Source organism: Candoia aspera, chromosome 3 (assembly GCF_035149785.1).
Source record: "Candoia aspera isolate rCanAsp1 chromosome 3, rCanAsp1.hap2, whole genome shotgun sequence".
Lineage (NCBI taxonomy): Eukaryota > Metazoa > Chordata > Lepidosauria > Squamata > Boidae > Candoia > Candoia aspera.
Genome location: NC_086155.1, coordinates 188,632,988 through 188,652,789, shown reverse-complemented (window position 1 = coordinate 188,652,789; position 19,802 = coordinate 188,632,988). Strand labels below are relative to the sequence as shown.

General features: G+C 38.7%; 1 protein-coding gene across 1 annotated transcript; it reads right to left on the bottom strand.

Annotated features, from left to right (window-relative positions):
• Window positions 1–660: 660 nt before the first annotated feature.
• FZD6 (frizzled class receptor 6) lies at window positions 661–19,542 on the bottom strand. The gene is made up of 6 exons (XM_063299582.1): window positions 18,813–19,542; window positions 12,822–13,018; window positions 9,920–10,937; window positions 8,721–8,869; window positions 5,528–5,971; window positions 661–3,314 (listed from the first exon to the last, which is right to left on the bottom strand). The coding sequence occupies exons 1-6, from the start codon at window positions 18,990–18,992 to the stop codon at window positions 3,149–3,151; spliced, it is 2,154 nt and encodes a 717-aa protein (XP_063155652.1). The 5' UTR covers window positions 18,993–19,542; the 3' UTR covers window positions 661–3,148.
• Window positions 19,543–19,802: the final 260 nt, after the last annotated feature.

Here is a 19,802-nt window from a genome sequence, read left to right as displayed (position 1 = left end):
AACCTGCTAGATAGCAAACCTCACACAGATGGACAAGATCAAGGAAGCCAGAACTACACAGACTTCAGTTAGGTATCTTTAATGCTAGTCTGGGGTAAATACAGAATCTTGGAACCTGTAAGAGGATTTCTCACCTTCCTTTATACTGATTTAATTAAAGTTGAATTTCTTTAAATCAGTGTTTTTCAACCTTGGCAACTTTAAGATGTGTGGACTTCAACTCCCAGAATTCCCCAGCCAACATTTTAAAGTTGCCAAGGTTGAAAAACAGTGCTTTGAATGATCTGCTTCAAATGACCAGGTTTCCTACTTCCTGGACTAAGTTGCCATACATCAGTGTTTCTCAACCTTAGCAACTTTAAGTTCTTTGGACTTCAGCTCCCAGAATTCTGGGAGTTGAAGTCCACACATCTTAAAGTTCCCAAGGTTGAGAAACACTTGATATAAGCTATCAACTGACTTGCCCACTATCTCTTCATTCTTTATGTCTACTCTCTCTTCCATCCATTTCCCAGCTACCCTACAATCTCTCACATCATCTCCATGGTGTTTAAAGGGAGCTTAGCAGCTTCTCCCTAAGGAACTGAAATTTTCATTATAAAGATTGTTCAAATAAAACCACGGACATCTACAGAAGCTTCCTGCCCTCATCAAAATGACAAAAGCAATGTCATGCCATCAGCTCAGTCCATTTCATAATGCATATCCAAGAAGGGTAGGGCTTGTGCCATGACAGCATGATGCTACTTTGCTGTTCTGCCCCCCAACCCTCCTCTGCAGACACTGTTGGGCACAACTGCATACAGTAAAGTTATTGGTGGGCACACAGACTGAACCGTGTCTAAAACCTAAATCACTAAAGGCTGCATGCAAAGAAACAGTCTTTGGATGGTATCTCTCTACACCCTTGATCAAGAAGAATCAGCAAGATGACCCCAAGGGCAATGCTGCCTTCATAAAAATAATTTTTAAAAGAACACTGAAATCTATACCATGTTGAGAATGGGGAGACACACAGACCATTGTTTTCGAACGGTGAGAAAAGATTGCCAACTACTGACAAAATAGTTTCTGAGCAACACACTCATAAGAATTGTAGTTTGGAGTTAGTTGAACCTACAATGAACTGGAAGCAGTTCAAATTTTATCTGTTGACAACAGTAATGAAGAAATCTGACTTACTATTTATAATCCCCAAATATCCAAACTCAGTAAATGAGTTCTGAAACTATACAATCAAAAGCTTATATCTCTCATTTTTCCAAGGTAATGTCTTTATCTATAGGAAATACATTGTTTAAAACAGTTAAAGGTAATTAAAATTACAAAAATTAGCTTCACATACGTAATGGACTATCAGTTGTACGTTCAGATTCTAACTGATTAAGCAAATTGTTTTTTTTTTAAGGAATGTGGTCCAATGTCACATTTATGCAGGCTTTACAGAGATAACAATGATAACCCCAAAACAACAGTAGTGTTGGTCCATGAGAAAAAATAATCTTACATCCTTAGTAAAACACCCTTTATTAGGGCAGAACAAAATAGCACATAAATGTCTGCAAACCTTTCAGTTGTTCAAAATTCAGCAGGCAACGTTACAAAACCACGTTAAAGACTGTATGTATGTATGTATGTATGTATGTATGTATGTATGAAATTATATTCAAGACTGAAAGGCAGCAGCTTGATTAAATATTCAATTACTGTCCAAAATCTCTCAAGAGTGATTTATTCCCCTCCTCTCCCTTCCCAGCCTTGCAACACTGTGCAAGCAAAACCCCTGAAGGATCTGAGGGTGGTATCTAAATATTAAGTATCCTATAATGTAAAAGAAACAGAATTACATTCTAATACTGTATAAAAGTAGCTGATTTAAACTAATTTTGATTCCAATTTCTCTTCCCATTTCAGTGTATAGCCTACTGTAATATACTACCAATGGCTCAAATGTACAAGCTGAGGATTTTAAAATAGTAATTGGCTCACAGGAAAGGAATTAATACTCAAGCCCAGTATAAGTGTCTGCGCTGAAGTGCCTGCGCTTAGGAGTCTTGAGCATCCACAACTATTTAATGCCTTTTCTTAGCTGCCCAGCAAGACTGCCGTTTTTCTCCATAAGACCTTAATTCAAACACATCAAAAATTTGACAGGAGGAAGCAGGTCTCCAGTGGAAAAGTGCAAAACATTTTGAGTGTGAAACCTATGTTTTGACTCTTCTGGAAACATTTCAAGCTTTAAACCTGTTTGGAACTCAAAAAAGTACATTTCAAGTTTGAAATGTTTTGCACTCCTCTGGCTTTAATATCCTTCTCACCATTTAACCTGCAGGAATTTCAGGATTCAATAGAAGACATGACCTTGCCCAATTAGACAGTAAGAAAGATCTAAGACGAAAAGGCCAGAGATGGTTGATGAGAGGGACAGGGGCAGACTCCGGTCTGTGCTTTGGCTGAGAAAGTCCAAGGTGCTGCAAGTACTTGAACTTTTTTTCAGTAATCTTCAGAGAACAGGGATGCCCTGTTACTCTGTTAGGATGAGTCAACTTCTTCACTCCCTACAAACTCTGTACAATTTATTACTGTGTGAAACAGCAATTTATGTTAGTTTAATCCCTAGGATGAAGCACTTGTGGATTAACAGATGTTCCTACATTATGATTTGCATCACCTTTACCCATTGGCAATTGCAGTTGAGGCTTATGGAGATGGACTGCAATTTCTGAAAGGTCACCAGTTCATACTCAGTTTTAAAGCATAAATAGCACTACTAAAAAGATCTTAAGGCAATTAAGTTTTCTTCAATATACTTCAGCATAAAAAATCCTTCCCTTATTTCACCACAGTTTGACATAAAGCATATGAAGTGGTAAATCACACATTTGCCCTTTTTTCCTTTAAAGTTTTTGGTAACTGATAGATTCCACAGAAGGAACAAGAGAGCAGTGTCTCTTTACAATACTATTTTACTTTTTGTTGAAGTGCAAAGAATGTGCTTATTTACAAGACACAATGCATCTCTCATGTCCAATATTAACACAGAATGGAGTCATTTTGTGACCTCAAATTATTCATGAAACAGAATTTTTCCTAACCTGGTGCTCCTCAGAGGTCCTAGGACTACAAGGATCAGAATTTGTTCATTTTTTCAACCGTTTGAGCTATGACCAGACTCCTGAGCTTTCCTTGAGTCTGAAGATGAGTGGGCAAAGAGCAATCCTGACCCCTTGGTACTGCCAGTCTGGGAAACACTGAGATGTGGATGACCAAGTTGGAGTGGAGGAGCTTCAGCAATGTCATTTTTAGGAGTTGTCCTATTACATACACAAAGAAAAACATTCTACATTGAGACACATAATCCAAATAGCAAAGAATGAAATGAACCAATTTGAAAATGCACACCTTTTAAACAATATATGGGATGCAATGAATAATGTATACAGGTCACATGCTTTGTATGTATGATGCACAAACTCCATATATTCAATTAAAGATCTTGTGTAGCAGGGAAGGAGACCGGCTCTCAGCCTCAGATGGGGCATGTGCCGTTGCTCAAAATAGAGAAAGTGGACTATGTGGAGTCATAACTGCCTTTGAAATTGCTCAGTGAGTAGGCCAATTCTACTCAGAGTGCTCCAGTTAATCCAGGGACCTGATGGTAACGATTGGGCAGTGCAGGAAAAGTAGCATCTCCCACTTTCTGATAAGTCCTTTGTTTTAGGAATTACTTTACATCAGCCTCTTTCCCAGGCTCTGGCAGAGGTGGATGGCTGGAAGGGATTTTGGATATATGAAACCTCATTATCAAATGGCATATTTGTGCAATAAATGCTCCAAGCACTTTCCACTTTGGAGTTTCCAAACCTTGAAACAGCCAAGAACCAGAAGGAAGACTCTGATATTAGAACTCTCCAGTGAAGTTGGAGATCTCTCTTCAAACCCAAAAATAGAAATCCAATTAATCAGCTATAGGGTTGCAGCCTTAGTAATCAAGTATATACTTCTTATGGTGTAGACCCATAATTTCCAGATACTTGATAAAGACTAAGACTAGATAGCCCTTGGTTATTATGTTTACCAGAAATAGGTTTTGCTATACAGGTAGTCCTCAATTTATGACCATTCATTTAACAACCGTTCAAAGTTACGATGGTGCTGAAAAAGTGACTTGTGATCGGTCCTCACATTTAGGACCATCCATCACAGTGTCCCCATAGTCATGTGATCAAAATTCAGGCGCTTGGCAACTGGCATGTATTTACAATGGTTGTGGTGTCCCAGGATCATGTGATTGCCATTTGTGACCTTCCCACGGGGCTTCCAACAAGCAAATTCAATGGGGAAAGCCAGATTCGCTTAACAACCATGTGATTCACTTAACAACTGCAGTGATTCACTTAACAACTGCTCCAAAAAAGGTCATAAAATTGGGCATAACTCACTTAGCGAATGCATCACTTAGTGACAGAAGTTCATGTCCCAATTGTGGTCGTAAGTCGAGGACTACCTGTAATGTGATTAGAAAGGCTCAGGGAGAGCAGGCTAGCTGATAAGATAGGGCCATATATAAAACACCTATCATTGAAAATCAAACTTAACACATCCTTTTAAGATTTCATTATTTAGCATTTTAACATGCAATGCACCATAGTACTTATACACTATGTATCCTCACTATGGAAGAAGTCTCATTTTACAGATGTGTAACTAACCAGAGGATCTCCTAGACAGTTAAAACATTCTCACACTCATATTCAAGTCTCTGCTCTAGAAAAATTAGGCCTCTGTTTTTCCACTGAATTGAGATATCTCACTTCTCATGTCTTCCATAGTGGTTATTCCTACCTCAGACATTACACTGTTCCTCCAAGCTCCAAGATTGGATGCTGGGGAACAGGTGCCTCTGTCTGTTTCAGCTTTCCATTTTTATTCTTTCAACCGTTGTTGCATTAGTTTTGGTCAACTTCCACAATACTTTGTGCGTATGTCATAAAAATCGCACGCTAAAATTGATGGTTATTTTGAGGTGCCTGTCACTTAATGCATAGCATTTTCTATGCCCTTTTCTCTCCCATAAACAGTTTTGGAAAATGATCCCTAACAAACATTTTATGAAACAATACATTTTACTGCATCTGACCAAATTTCCCTGCCATAGCCTCTATCAGCAAGCAATCTAAACTTTATTCGGGTGTTTGGCTATAACAAACATAACTTACTTTCTGAACTACTGCACCTAACGTTTTGTTTCTTGTGCCCAAGTTTAAGATGTGTGAACTTTAAGACGTATGGACTTCAACTCCCAGAATTCCCTAGCCAGCATGACTGTCTGGGGAATTCTGGGAGTTGAAGTCCACACGTCTTAAAGTCGCTGAGGTTGGGAAACACTGGTCTAGGCCTAGCGTAGATGTACTTTCATGGAATATGTTTGTTTTTTTACTACTTTTAGTAAATGTCCCTTTTGCAGTTAGTAACAAGAACATGCAGTAGTTGATACGAACTAAAGCAAAAACCTTTAATGTCTCACCTTTCTTCAGCTACTCTCTTTATGCTTTCAGACAAGCTGGCCATATCTTGCTTGTTGTCAGCCTTTCTCTCTTGTTCTTCCTGTTCCAAAGGCACTTTAGGGCTGGATTGCGTTCGTAATGCGCTGTGTTCACTACGAGCAAACTCTTCCTCCTCCACCCTCTGGCTACGTACGGTGTCTGCTTCCATCTCTCTCTCAGATGTTTCCAGACAACTTTTGATCTCAGTCAAGGTTTCATGGCTTAAATAATCATGGTTAGCAATGGCCACTGCAGAAGTCCCATGATTGCTTGTAGCACCTGTGCTAGTCCCCATTGACTTGGAAATCACCTTCAGTTTGTGAGAGCTGGATTTGTAATGTTTCTTTTTGTGCTTTGCTTTGGAGTTGTGTTTTAAGAAAAATTCACACGATTCTTGCAACACTCTCCGGCTTTCGCTGATTGGACTGATTAGGGAAAAGATAGAACAAATGCTAATTAACACCTTCCTCTGTAATTATTTAGACGTGCCAGCTGAATGTAGATTTCTAAACCTTCAACTTATTCAGGTCAATGTCAAAATACTTGTAGATTTCATTTTAGGCCAGATTGTACTTTCAATATTTTTCAGCTTTTATAGAAAGTCTACAGAAATGGAGAGAAACTACAAAGGAAGCTTGTAATATTTGCAGCTGACACAAAGCTGGGAAAGGTAACTAATCCTTTCAATGAAAAAAAGATTTTAAAAGACCTAGACAATTTAAGAAGTGGATGGAAATGACCATGAAATTTAAGAGGGAGAAATATGAAGTCCTGCATCCTGGGAGAAGAAACGTAAGGTGTAAGTCCATGGTGGGGGAGATCAGGCTTGACTGTGTGAAAAGGGTCTGTCAACCAAAGGTTAAATGTGAGCCAGCAGCGTGACAAAGCTGTTAAAAAGTGCTATCTGGCAAATTCATTAAGTGGAGCGTAGGTTCCAGAGCACAGAAAGTAATTTCTTCCTACTCTGCCCTGTTTGGATTACTGTGTCAGTTCTGGGCATCACTGTTCAAAAGGATATTGACAAATTTGAGCAAATTAGAGAAAGACCACAAAGATGGTTAAAGGTCTGGAAACTAAAGCCTACGAGGAAATCTTAAAGTCTCAGTCTAGAATAGAAGGCTGAGGAGAGATACAATAGCAGTCTTCAAACATCTGAAGGACTATCACATGGAATAGGGAGTGGCTATTACCCCAGAGGGCAGGACCAGAGCCTGCAAGTGAAAACTCGAAGGAAAAAGATTCAGGCTAGACATCAGGAGGAACTTCTAGAGGCTATTAAATGCAGAGGTGTGCTCTCCTTCTCTGGAGGACCTTTTCAGATCAAAATAAAATGAAGAGGGGAAATAAAGTATACTAGCTATTCAATGAAGGACCGGAGCACGTGAAATGCAATGAGGATGATTACAAGCCTAAATCTAAGTCCTATAAAATTGAAGAGATGGAAAGAACTGAGTGATCGAAAGAAATGAGAACGCTTGAGAAAAGAAAGATTGAGGAGGGATACAATAGCATTTTTCAAGTACCTGAAGGGGTGTCATGAAAACGTTCAAGACCTGTTCTCTATCAACTCAGAAATCAGGAAACAGTTGGGAAGCAGAATTGCAGAAGCAGAATCAGGAACAATTTCTTAGCAGTAAGAAGAGTTAAAAGCAGAAGAAATTATCAACAATGGTGATGGGTTCCCCTTCACTAGCTGTCTTCAAGTGTAACTAGACAGCCATCTGTTCTGGATGCTTAATTTAGATTGCTACACAAAGCAGGGGATTGGTCTTGATGGCATAAATGGGCTTTCTAACTTTATGATTCCACTATCTCGCTAAATGGTGGAGTGTATGTTGCCCACTAAAATGCTGTCAGACATAGCTCCCATCATCCCTGCCCATTAGCCATGCTGGCTGAGGCTAAAGGAAGATATTAAAAATATTTGGAAGATCAGAGTTTCTCCAAACTAGTCCAGTACAAACTAGTCTTTTGTTCTTAAGCCACAGCTTTTCAAATTCCGTAATTCCTCTTCAACATGGAGTTCAGTATAACTGAAGGGAATCAGGTGGGAAAAACTGTGGAGCTATAGACACTTATCCTGTTAAAATCAATGGAGCTTGTAAACTGTATGTGCTGCCTGAGTATTCTGGGAATTGCAGTCCTACTATAGCTGGACGGACCATGCTGGGAAATGTTGCTCTACCAACTTATCCATCCTTTGTCTTCTCTTTTTGTTCGGTTAACTTCATAAAGCCACCCTATCCAGCTTATCAAACTTCATGCTTCATGACCTACCTTCCTCTGATAGTGTGATATTCACATATACATTCACTTTGGCTTTTTTTCCCCTATTTTATATCTTCTCCTTCAATTGTTTCCTTAGGCCTCCATCTGCATCCTTTGGTTTCTCAGCCTATTGTCCGCTCTTTTCTAAAAAAAACATTCCACTAATTGTTTCCTTCTCTTCTATTTAACTCCATTCAACTCACAGTTTATTGCCTTGTGTGTAACACTAAAAGCTGCCTCCAAATTCTTGTATTTTCACAGCATGGTTGCCTATCATTAACTGAAAACACACTGTACCATAAGTTAGCCTGTGGGACTGGGGTTTCACAACACAGCTAAAAATGTTGTTGGCTTATTTGTGGTGCAGTGTGTCATGTGAATACAGCCAGTATCTGGGCAAAGTGTCAAAGCTTGAGCCCTTTATTTATTCAATTAATTTTTATCCCGCCTTTATTTTTTTAATAAATAACTCAAGGTGGCGAACATACCTAATACGCCTTCCTCCTCCTATTTTCCCCACAACAACAACCCTGTGAGGTGAGTTGGGCTGAGAGGGAGGGACTGGCCCAAAGTCACCCAGCTGGATTTCATGCCTAAGGTGGGACTAGAACTCATTAATGCATTCATTCTGAACTTGGAGCGTTCATAAAACTGGTACACCAGGTCAGTCAACATCTAATAGTGCTCACATGATATCTGTTATTTACATATGCCGTTTTTAGTAAAACAAAACAGTGTTACCTCTAGGTCACAGTATTCATACCCCTAAGCACTTCATATGTAGCATCTATTTTCCTGCACTCCAAGAACAAAGTCAAAAGCATCTTATTTTTAAGTATTCATATCATCTAGTATTTAGGCATTTTATTTATAACTAAAACTACAAAATACAAAAACACATCTTACTCTCTTTTGCGATTTCTGTTGAAGAAACTGGCCCATTCTGAACAGGTCTTTTTACTTCCTATCCAGAAGACTGGAGAGATGCCAACAATTAAAGTCATCAGGTATTTCAGTAGAAACAAAGTTATTTCTGGTCTAGCTAATGTTTTGATCTGGAAAACAATAAGCATTTACTGAAAATACAATGGAAAAATGGTTTTTCCCTGCATTACATTTCAGAGGACAAAATGGTGTTTCTGATTTATAGTGGAAAGGCTAAAAATTCAAACTAAAAATACCTACTCTGCACACTTAAAACTGGAATCTCTAAAAATTATAATGCTGCAGATGAAAGAGGGATTTTTTCTCCTTTTGTGTATTAGGGATTAGAAGGAAACTACCCTAGCATTTTAGTAACTTCACAGAAGCACAAAACCTGGAATATCTTTTAGAAAATATTAAAGAACTTCAACGTTTTATAATACTGAAATGACACAAATATATCAAAGATATTTAACTTGCAGTTACTTGGCTGCTTATAATTTTTATCTAAATACAGATGGTAAACATTTGGCTTTATGGATCATTTAGGAGAGAGGTACTTGTTAAACCCAAATGTCCATTTAATCCAGATTTGTGTTTGTTATGCAAATGATGTGATTTTCCCCATATTAAATATCACTCAATTCTTGAATGTTTGAGAATGTACGCATGAAAGTACTCATTCAAAACTGAGGATACTATTAACTATGCTATGAGGATGCTGCTAACAATTTACCTAACAATTCTAAAAAAAAAATCAATGTTCTCCAAGTCATTATCTTCTAACAGGAAGATGCTGGACCCAAAACCTACAAGATTATGCTCCAGTAACGAATTTTGTATTTCATCTGAGTAACACAGTCCTCTTTCTACCATCTTCAATTTAAGGAGTTACAGTTATGAAGCCCTTAACATTTTCTAAAGGCTTCTATACACTTCATGACACACAGGCCATGCATTTGGTACTTACAGAAGAAATTATACAACCCAGTGCTACAGTATTCAATAGTTATGGAAACTGTGCAGATCTCCTAAAAGGAGTGGTAGCACCAAAGAGTCTTTCAAATCAATGCTCTCCTTGCTTATGGACTGATGCATCAAAACATACAACCAAAACCCCAATACTGCATACATTATTCTTTGTTGTTCAGGCATTAATTGTGCTAATATTTCAACCTTACCTGATAAGGACAGGGGATATGGAATTGATCACAATGATCATAAACCCAAGTGGTTTCCCAGATCTTCCTATACACCTGCTCATAGATGTAACATCCCAAGAGTATCACTAGAGGCACAAGGTATAAGCCACTGAAGACACCAATTCGAATCATGAATTTCTTCAGCTTTTCTTGATTCCTGCCATCATTCTGTATGACTTGGCGCACATGATTTAGGGAAATTATACCCGCTAAAAGGAGAGATAAACCAACGAAGACACAAATGCACAAAGGCAAGAGAACAAAATATCGAGAAGCATCTAAGTCATAGAGGCCAACAAAACAGACGCCGCTAATATTGTCACCTTCCACTTTGTTCATGGCAAGGAGCATAACTGTGAGAAACCCTGGCATGCCCCAGGCAGCTGCATGGAACCACATGGCTTTCTGTTCTATAGCTTCACAGCTCCATTTCCGTCCAGCAGCAAGGAACCAAGTGACTGTGAGGATCACCCACCAGACAGTTCCGGCCATTGTGAAAAAATACAAAGCCATGAAGACAAGGGTGCAACCTTTGTTCTGAGAACCAAGGACAACGGTTTCACCAAGCTGCAGTTTTTCATCCCCCTTATTACAGGCTGTTCTATTTCCTAGGACAAAGCCAAGGAAGAAAACAAGAGACACTATACTGTAACAAACAGAATAGTATATGATTGGCCTTTCTGGATACCTGAACCTTTTAACATCTATCAAAAATGTTAGGAATGTAAACAGAGTGGCACAAAGGCAAAAAATTGAAACAATGCCAGTAAAGCTTTTGGCAACATCCAGCTCGTGATCATTGAAGTACATGTTGGGGCAAGGGGGTGCACACTGCTCAATGCCCAAAAACTTGTAGCCTTGCCCACTGGAAGTCTGCAAATGACGTGGACACCAAAATCCATAGTCCCTTCTGGGCTGCCCTGGAATCTTCCATGTGTCCTGGCCTCTTGTAGTAAAAGAAGCAGTGACAGCAGCAGTTTCATCACAGTCTTCCAACCTAGAAAGTCAAAAAAGGGGGAAAATGGTAACGGTACTATAGAGCTGGCCATATGCTATCTGGGGCTTCCATTCATTGTCACTCTTAACACACACACACACACAAAGTATTCAAGTAACTTCACAAAATACAAGACATACATTTGTAAGCATAATCTATGCCTATTTTACTTGTAAACCTTTTTAAAATAAACAGTTTTGACAGGATCTTAAAGGTTTTATTCCAATTCTAAAAGTTAAATGCTTTGTAAATATTCACACACTTCATTAAATTAACAGGGAAGAATCCACCAGAAAGCCACAGTGATGGAACACAATCTGAAGTACACTGAAGCAATAATCTGCCTCTTGTCCATCAAAGGCAGAAGTTGCTAAAAGTCAATCCACAGCTCTTAGAATAACTTTTCCATTTCCCAGACTGTTTAAGACTTTAACAAGGGATCTGTGCCAATACAACGAAACGTTAATTCCAGGTCATAAATAGTAATTTCCAAGGGCCTGTGTCAGTTGAGCAGTTACTTACAGCACTCTGCACTAACTGAAGCATTCATACAGTCTTCAGAGAAGCTCCAAGTGGAAAACGGCTATAGTCAATACAAGATTTTCCAAGCATGAATGGCGAATGCTGAGTCCTTATTTAAGAAAAGTGGCCACAGCTAAGTCATCAATTGTCATAAATAAAAGTAGGAACCAAAAATGGCTCCAAGCCTAACACTCTGTCCTGTATGGTCAAGAGTGAGAGGCCTTCCTAATTCCTGACAATGGGTCTCTAGAGCAAGTCTCAACATGGCTGGCTGGCTGGGGAATTCTGGGAGTTGAAGTCCACCCATCTTAAAGTTGTCAAGGTTGAGAAACACTGTTCTATCCTGTAGAAATTTTGATTTGCTAATTAGCCTTCATACACAGTTGCAAATCCCCCTCAATTATCTATAAGATATCAGAACTCTTACAGAATTTCCTAAGGAGAAAAAGACCTGAAAACTGGTCCAATGCAACCAAGCACCCAGTTAACAGAAAAATCTGGAATGGGACATGTATACATCTCTTTCTAAGCCTCAATATAAACTCTAAAAACCATGCCCTCTAATCAGGTACCCTCTAGATGTGCTAAACTACAATTCTCAGAATTCTCAATCTTCATGGCTCAGAAAATGGACCTGGGTTACAGTTTAACCTCCATATAAAATAATACTGTCAAGCAACAATGAAGCATCAACTATATGATAACCTAACAGCAAAATGAATTTAACATAGGTCAATTACATCAAAATCACACCATCCAAGCAAAAGAGGGAATCTCAAAGTTTGCAGAAGTTAAAAATTTCTAGTTCTTGGTTTAAGACTAATCACATTTTTCACTAGTCACTGTTTTCATGTGTGTTGGAAGTGGAATCTAATTCCCTGAAAGAATTAGATTCTTGTCATGTCATGTTCAAGGACATGAATTTTGGGAAGAGAAATGCATGCTAATTTAATGACTGGGCATGCAGGTACCCAATCCATAAAATTGTTCCCCCTCCCCCCCAAAATGGGGGGAGCATGGAGACAGTTTTGGGCGTCAAATATCCTGTAAGTGAATATTCATCATGAAGCAACTATTTGATGCATAGTGTCAACTACATGCAAAAACAGAGGGGCACATATCTGCAATATGAAGAGATATTCAGCTGGACTCAATCTCAGACGGACCTAAGTAAATTCTAGTAGAAATAGTGGTTGTTAACCTATTTTTATTCTTTTTATGTGGTTTGTGTTTGAATCCTGCTATGGATGTTTTATTTATTTTTTTCTTTTTCATATCTTATACGCTGCTGAATCATAAGACTGCCATAGGGTATAAATTCAAAAAACAGAAATAAGAGAAAAAATATGAAAAGTAGTGTACCTGCTACATTCAAGTTCCTTAGGCCATCCAATTTCAAACGTGTCTATCACCTTTTTGCACTCTGCATACACTCTTCCACAAAGGCTCCGGCAAGGGTGAACTACACGTGTTTGTTCAAAGCAAGCAGGCACAAAGGCTTTGCACAGAAATGTATGGACATCTGGAGAGCACTTGAGATTCAGAAGAGGAAGAAACAGCTTTGGGAGAGGAAAATGATATGTGGATTAGTGTAAAGAAAATTCAGAGCAAATCAAAGCAAGGGTGGCTTTAATCCGTTTTTCCTTCCTGAAAGACTACCAGCTTGTTACAGACCTTTTATAAAAAGAATGATTTCCACACTGTAACATTTTAATAAGAACTTGACCAAAAAATCTGCCAACTTGCTTTTGTGAAAAGCCGTACAGAATGGGTTTCCATTTCTCAATTAACTTCTTCTGAAACTTCAGTTCTGAGAAGAGAAAAATTCCAGCAATGTGATTTATTTCACTGAGATTTCTACTAACAGTTGAAATGTAGCAAACCACAGGTTTTACCATGGACCAAAATTAAAGTTCAATTAAAAAAAAAGGGGGGGGGTCACAGTTCGGAAATGTTATGCTGCAGGGATAAGGTGAGGTACTAGTCTCCTCACCTTTTAATACATGAAATGTACATAGAGATAGGCTTTATCCATTAAATGTCATGGTGGATTGAGAGCAAGAAAGAGTGTACAGATGTTTTCATATGCACCTGCACTTGTAGATGAGGCATATTAATTCCTCCCATTAATTATACTCCAGGTTTCTATGGTGAACCTCATAAGCCTTATACTCATTTTTCTTGCATAATCACACTGCACTTCTAATTAAACATCCATAGCCCCAATGCTTAGCCTGCCATAGGCTTGACCTCTTCCTTCTGCTAGATGACATAGTGACAGGTGACTTTTTCTAAAGCATCAGGATAGATGCTTATCTAACTGTTATTTTGTTTGTTGCATTCAATGTCCACCCAGAAAATGTACAAGTCAATAGATTTTTCCTTTATTTGGGGTATCCATTATATGGGCCAAATGGAAATGTTCTATTGTACAGTAAACCACATTTCCTGAGAAACACCAAAACAAAAAGTGAGGGAAAACAATTACCAGTTGAATTGTTGAGGAAGAAAGACTGAAAACACTCTAAGACAGGATACACAAATTATGCCAAATTATGCATAAAATACATGGATAGCTATAATGAACAAAATACTAATTATAATATCCATATCAAATACGTAAAACGACTAAAATAAATCATGAATGCAGGGAGAAAGCATGGGTGCACAGACAAATCAAGCATTGGGTAAGCTGCAATACATTAATTTAAATTTGCATTAAAATGTTCAGGAAGTTTGTGTGGTAACAATAAAGATGGTGCCCATCTACAGCGGCCTTCCTTGACTCGATTCACTCTTGATATTTTAAGGTCAGAAACAGAAGCAATTTGTTTTCCAAAGGCCTTTTGCACATATAGTACAACTCCCTCCTCCTTCAATTGCTTCTGCTCTTTTGGAACAATTTTTTTTTGGTGCCTTCAAGTCAGCATTGACTCCTGGCAACTGCCTGAACAAGTCCCTGCAATTTTCTTGGTAAGATTTTGGAAGTGGCTTGCCCTTGCCTGCTTCCTAGGGATGAAAAAAAGTGACTGGCCCAAGGTCACTCAGCTGGCTTTGTGCCTAAGGTGGGACTAGAACTCACGGTCTCCCACTTTCTAGCCTGGTGCCTTAACCACTACACTAAACTGGCTCCAGTTGAAACAAAAAGTATCCTTCAAATGCTGTATGAATTATCTACCAGTCATGGGAGTTATCTACCAATTTCCATTACAACTATTAAATCTATTTTCCCTTCTGCATTAACATCTTAAGGTTATTTTGTTTGTTTCCCATATTCTGAACATTAATGCCTAGATAATAAAGGCCACAAACTTTCTGACTTTTCAGTGGTTTAAGACAGGGTTTTTCAAACTGCATTCTGCAGAACCCTAGTGTTCCATGAGAGATTAAGGGATATATGTATATGTCACTCAAATGCAGTCAATTTTCTCTCACTAGTCCTTTACCTCTTCATCAGAGATTGGTTTGTTTTTTTTTAAACAGGCTCTGTGGCCTGAAAAGGTTTGAAAAACACTGGTTTAAGAGATCCTGTTTTAGCAACACTCTTGCTTCCTAAGTTGCGTAAAGTTTTTATCTGACCTCCTTATTTTGGAGTTTTATTTGATTTGTATAGTCAATTTGTTTTCATTTCTACCTTCCACATGATTCATAAAGCTCTCCTAAAGAACCTTATTGTCCTTCAACCAAACATATTTTAACAGTCTTTGTGAGATACTTAGCACAGACTACTAAAATGAGATGAGTTGTAACTCAGATCATGATCCAAGAAACCAAATCTCTCTCATTTGCACTGCCAGTCATTGATCTGCAGTATTCTTTTCTTTTTAAACCTCCTCCATAGACCAGAAAGGTGGCTTACAAAATCATCTGAGCCCCCAGGGCTGAGACCCCTTCCAAGATTTTCAAAGCCCATTGTGACAGTACTGCAAAGAACAGCTACAACCTATTTATCCCCAAGTGAGTCAGCAGAAAGGATAACCATCAGTTGAATCAGTAAGTCTTGGAACTTGTTCTGTTACATGCTTGTTCCTCTCTCTTGGAAGACAGCACGCTTCATGAGTTGACGGATCTGCCTGATGGTCCCTTGTTTCAATAGTTCCTAACAGTAAATCTTCTCGTCTTCTTATATAGCACAATTGCATCCTTTCTAACCATCCCTCGTTCTGCAACATCTTTTTCTTTAAACAGTAATAGACTGTTTCATCTGTGAAGACTAGAAAGCTGTTTGAGAGTATGTTTTGTGTATCTTGTTGATGGTTGTTATTCTCATCCACTCTCCTTGCTTTTCTATTTGTCTTCTTTATGGAGAGTTGCTTTCACTGTGTCTCAGTTGTAGAGTCTCCTTTCTCTGAAATGATAAATCCTCATCATTTCTCATTGATTGAAGTGTGGCTACTCACCGCTCCAATCGTGTTTCTTTTTCTTCAAGAGCTCATTTGCTGTAAACATAACCCTGGTTGTTTTCAGGCAGGAAGATAAACATGTCACATGTATGGCATGTCACAATGGCAGGCTTATGTCCATTCATTTTCACTTTTTCTTCATTCTTCTTTCCACTATCAGTAGAAAGGTTTGCATCTCTTGTTCCTTTCCCAGGTTCTCTCACATTAGTCAGGTACAAACTCTAAGCTTACAAGGACTCCCTCCTCCTCAGGCAAATTCCTGCTGGCTCTGATAACTCAATCAGGGGGATGCCCTCTGAATTGAGCTGCATTAAATTCATCTTAAGCTGTTTACTAAACAGGAATCGGTCATCCAGTCCCTACAATGGGCAATCAGCAGCTCCCAGGACCCACCTCTTGCAACTATTCAAGAGAGCTCTGCCCTTACAGCTCTGCATACAATCCCTTGGGAGACACAGCCCCTTCCTCACTTTTGCCTCTTCCTCCCATTAAACTCCCTCGCCAAACTCCTACAGGTGTTGAATCTAGTTCTCCACTCCTGACCTAGTACTTAAAATGCCAATTTTGGTTCTTAAAATCCTGCCCCAAATTGCAAAAAGCAGCCTAATTTGGGGAGTGGGAGGTTTACTTTTTGATGCAATGCCTATATTAATACTTGACAGATACCTTAAAGGCACCTCATTTTGCTGAGGAAAGTCCTCCTTAGAAGCAAATCCTGCCAAATTCAATAGGACTTACTCCTGTATAATTGTACTTAAAATTGCAGCTTTAGAAAGCATGCACAATGTTTAATTTTTTATCTTCATTTCCACATGTGTTGACTTGCCAGAGTTATATTACAAGGGATAAATTGAGCGCTCAAATGCTATTTATTTCTGTGCATGTGTACATAAGACTTCTTTATACCTATATTGAAACAATCATTAATGAGGTGACATCACCCTATCTGTCTATCCTCAGCTGCCACCATGCCTTTCGCAAAACTTTCTTACATGCAAATATACATGTTTAGGAGACAGCCATTATTAATGGGCAAAAGACTTGTTTAACTACAGAGTCCTTGGTGTTCTCTGAGCTTGGTTGTTTGCAGACGTTTCATTACCCAACTAGGTAACATCATCATTGCTAGTGAGTGTGGGGTTTGCTCCCTGTTTATATACTGTAGCTTGCCCTGCCAGTGTTGGTGGGGGTGTGGTTTTCTCCTCGCTGGATAATGAAAGTTTGGTCTAATGGTTAAGGCAACGGACTAGAAACCAGGAGTCTGTGAGTTCTAGTCCAATCTTAGGCATGAAAGCCGGCTGGGTGACTTTGGGCCAGTCCCTCTTTCTCAGCCCAACTCACCTCACAGGGTGGTTGTTGTGGGGAAAATAAGAGGAGGAAGGAGTATTTGGCATGTTTGCTGCCTTGACTTATTTATAAAAATAATAAAGGCTGGATAAAAAAATCTAAAAAAAAATGTCTGCAGGCAAACAACCAAGCTCAGAGTACCAAGGATTCCACAGTTCAACCCTGAGCTACATATATTCTAATCTATTGTTTAACTACATCAGACAGATTTATACCAATCAGTTTTGAATGCATATGTAGCTGAAAACATCAACTGCAAGACAACTTTTCTTCATATAAACTGTTCGATACAGAAATTATCATTAGTTGCAATGTCTTTGTTTTAGTAGTGTGACTAGAAATATAAAAACCACATTTCACAGTTTAGAACTTATAGACAGCAATTAATTTTTATGCAGGCAGATGCTTGAGGCCTGAAGAGATCTCATAAGAGGCTACCTGCTATAACAACCAAGAAGTTTTTAGTCCAATGATTAAAATACCTTAGTTCAGGAGCCAATACAGAAAATTAGGCAGGATACATAAAAAGCTCTCTTTTGATAACATTTCAGGTGATAGGTTTCTTCTGGATAGCTAAGGATTGTTAATTGGATTTTTTAAAATATTGAAACATTTTATTTTAAATGGATTTTTAATTATTTATGAAACTGACATTTAAATATAGGAAAAAGAAAATATAAGAAAAATTAGCTTATATAACACAAATCAGCTAATTCTAGAAAAACAAGATACAGTGTTTATATACCAAAAGTTAATAGTGATATGTATCAATAATTTTAAAAATTATACCTTCAAAAGGGCAAATTGAAAGAGTAGCAGTCAACTCTGAAATGAAAGCATTCCCCAGGGAAAGGCCTAATCCTTCTTGGCCTTGTCAAATCATGCTTCTCTGAATGGATGCTTAACTCGGTCCTTTTATGCAGAGCTAACTCATAACAAGACAATCCTCAGACAACTAGATATTAAAGCTTTAATGGTTTAGTTGTCCTCAGACAACTAAACCATTAAAGCTAAATCAACACCTTGACCTGCCTCTAGAAGATAAGCAGCAATGCAGATCTCTCAGTATCATAATGATCATAATCATTATACCAGTGAGCAACCTAAATTTTGCATCATTTTGCATCAACTGTACCTTCCCAACACTCTTCAAAAGTAGAATACAGAATATTTTACAATAATCTAATGGATAACTGTTTGCAGAGCCTGAAATAAAGGCTCTGTCCCATTCATATACCCGACCGGCCAAATGCAGGCAGTTATTTATGTTTTCATCTCTGAAAACGGCTCTGGCAAGCTCAATTCCCAGCTCTTGCCCCTAACACATCAAAACATTGCAGATGGAACTGAGCCAAGCTGTCAAAACAAAGACAATTTTGGAAAATACATTTAAAAGCAGACTGAAAAAAAAGAATTATAGGGATAGTCCTCATGTACTTTCACTGCATTAACTGTTAGACACACAGATAATGGATGCTATAAATTGTTTCTTGAATTACCAGTAGTCAAGGTTCCCAAAATAATAATCTTACATCTTTGTACTAGCAAAGGTATCTGCATTACAGGAAAACTGCTTATACACATGTACAAGGACAAAACTCACCTTCAAGTGGGATGCTGCAGTGTCCTGATCATAATGTCCCATCATATTAGGAAAAAATGTCATATTGTAAGTCATTCCAGAACATTTTGGGATAATAATAGGTTCACATGTGAACAAACTGTGTCCATCGGTCAAGTTTAAGATTAAACTCCAGATCAGAAGGAAAACAAGGATCCCCATCTTTCCAAATATTTCCACTTCTGTGCACTGTAATGATCAGCTTCTCCAAAAGGATTTTTTTTCTTTCAGAGAGGAAAGAAGTCTGTCTTGCTTACTCTCAAGCAGAATACTGACATTCAGAGATTACATTTCTTGCTTCTCGTCATATTTGCATCCGCCGTGCTTTAAAGGTTACATTTCCCCCCCCAAGGCAAACTGCAAAGTAACCAAAAGAAGTTAATTGACAGCTGCTTTAACTGCATCGGGAGTCTTGTAAACATTAAACAGAAAAGAAAATTGTACTTAGAATTTTAACAAGAAGCCTCTTCCGTATTTCTACCAGACAAAAGAATACTGGATTTGTTCTCTTCAACAGCAGCAAGGTAGCTCCGCTAAAAACCAGTTACTACCACATAAAACACAAGCCTCTGCATGTTTACTCAACAGCATTCCACTGCATGCAGCGAGATACTCCCGAAGTGTTAGAAATGCAGCCAGGCGGAGAAACTATTTGTTCCCAATAGCTACGCAGGCAAGCTCAAGCAGTCGGGAAGCGCCATCCAAACTTGAAAATCAACCGTCTAATGTAAATCACTCCCAACTTTCACGTATTACAGGACGCAGCATATACTTACGATATATCCGTCTATTGTCGACATACGCTCGTTTTTTCGCAGCCCTCCTCACAGCTTGTCCGGGACTGCGTAAAAACCGGTTGCTACCCAAACTAGACCTCGCTCACGTCTTCCCAAACGTTTCTGTCTCACACGCGCGCGCAAAAAAGTGTGCGTGGAGAGCGGAGGGTCCCCCCAGCAGATAAACCGAACGGAG

Bases quoted from the DNA above. Each gene is read 5' to 3' on its own strand.
- FZD6 (XM_063299582.1), bottom strand. From the start codon at position 18,992: ATGGGGATCCTTGTTTTCCTTCTGATCTGGAGTTTAATCTTAAACTTG. The intron at 13,019-18,812 runs GTGAGTTTTGTC...CCTCTCCCAAAG, and splicing joins CTGCAGCATCCCACTTGAAG to CTGTTTCTTCCTCTTCTGAA. The intron at 3,315-5,527 runs GTGAGACATTAA...TGTATGTAATAG, and splicing joins AAGAGAGTAGCTGAAGAAAG to GACAACTCCTAAAAATGACA.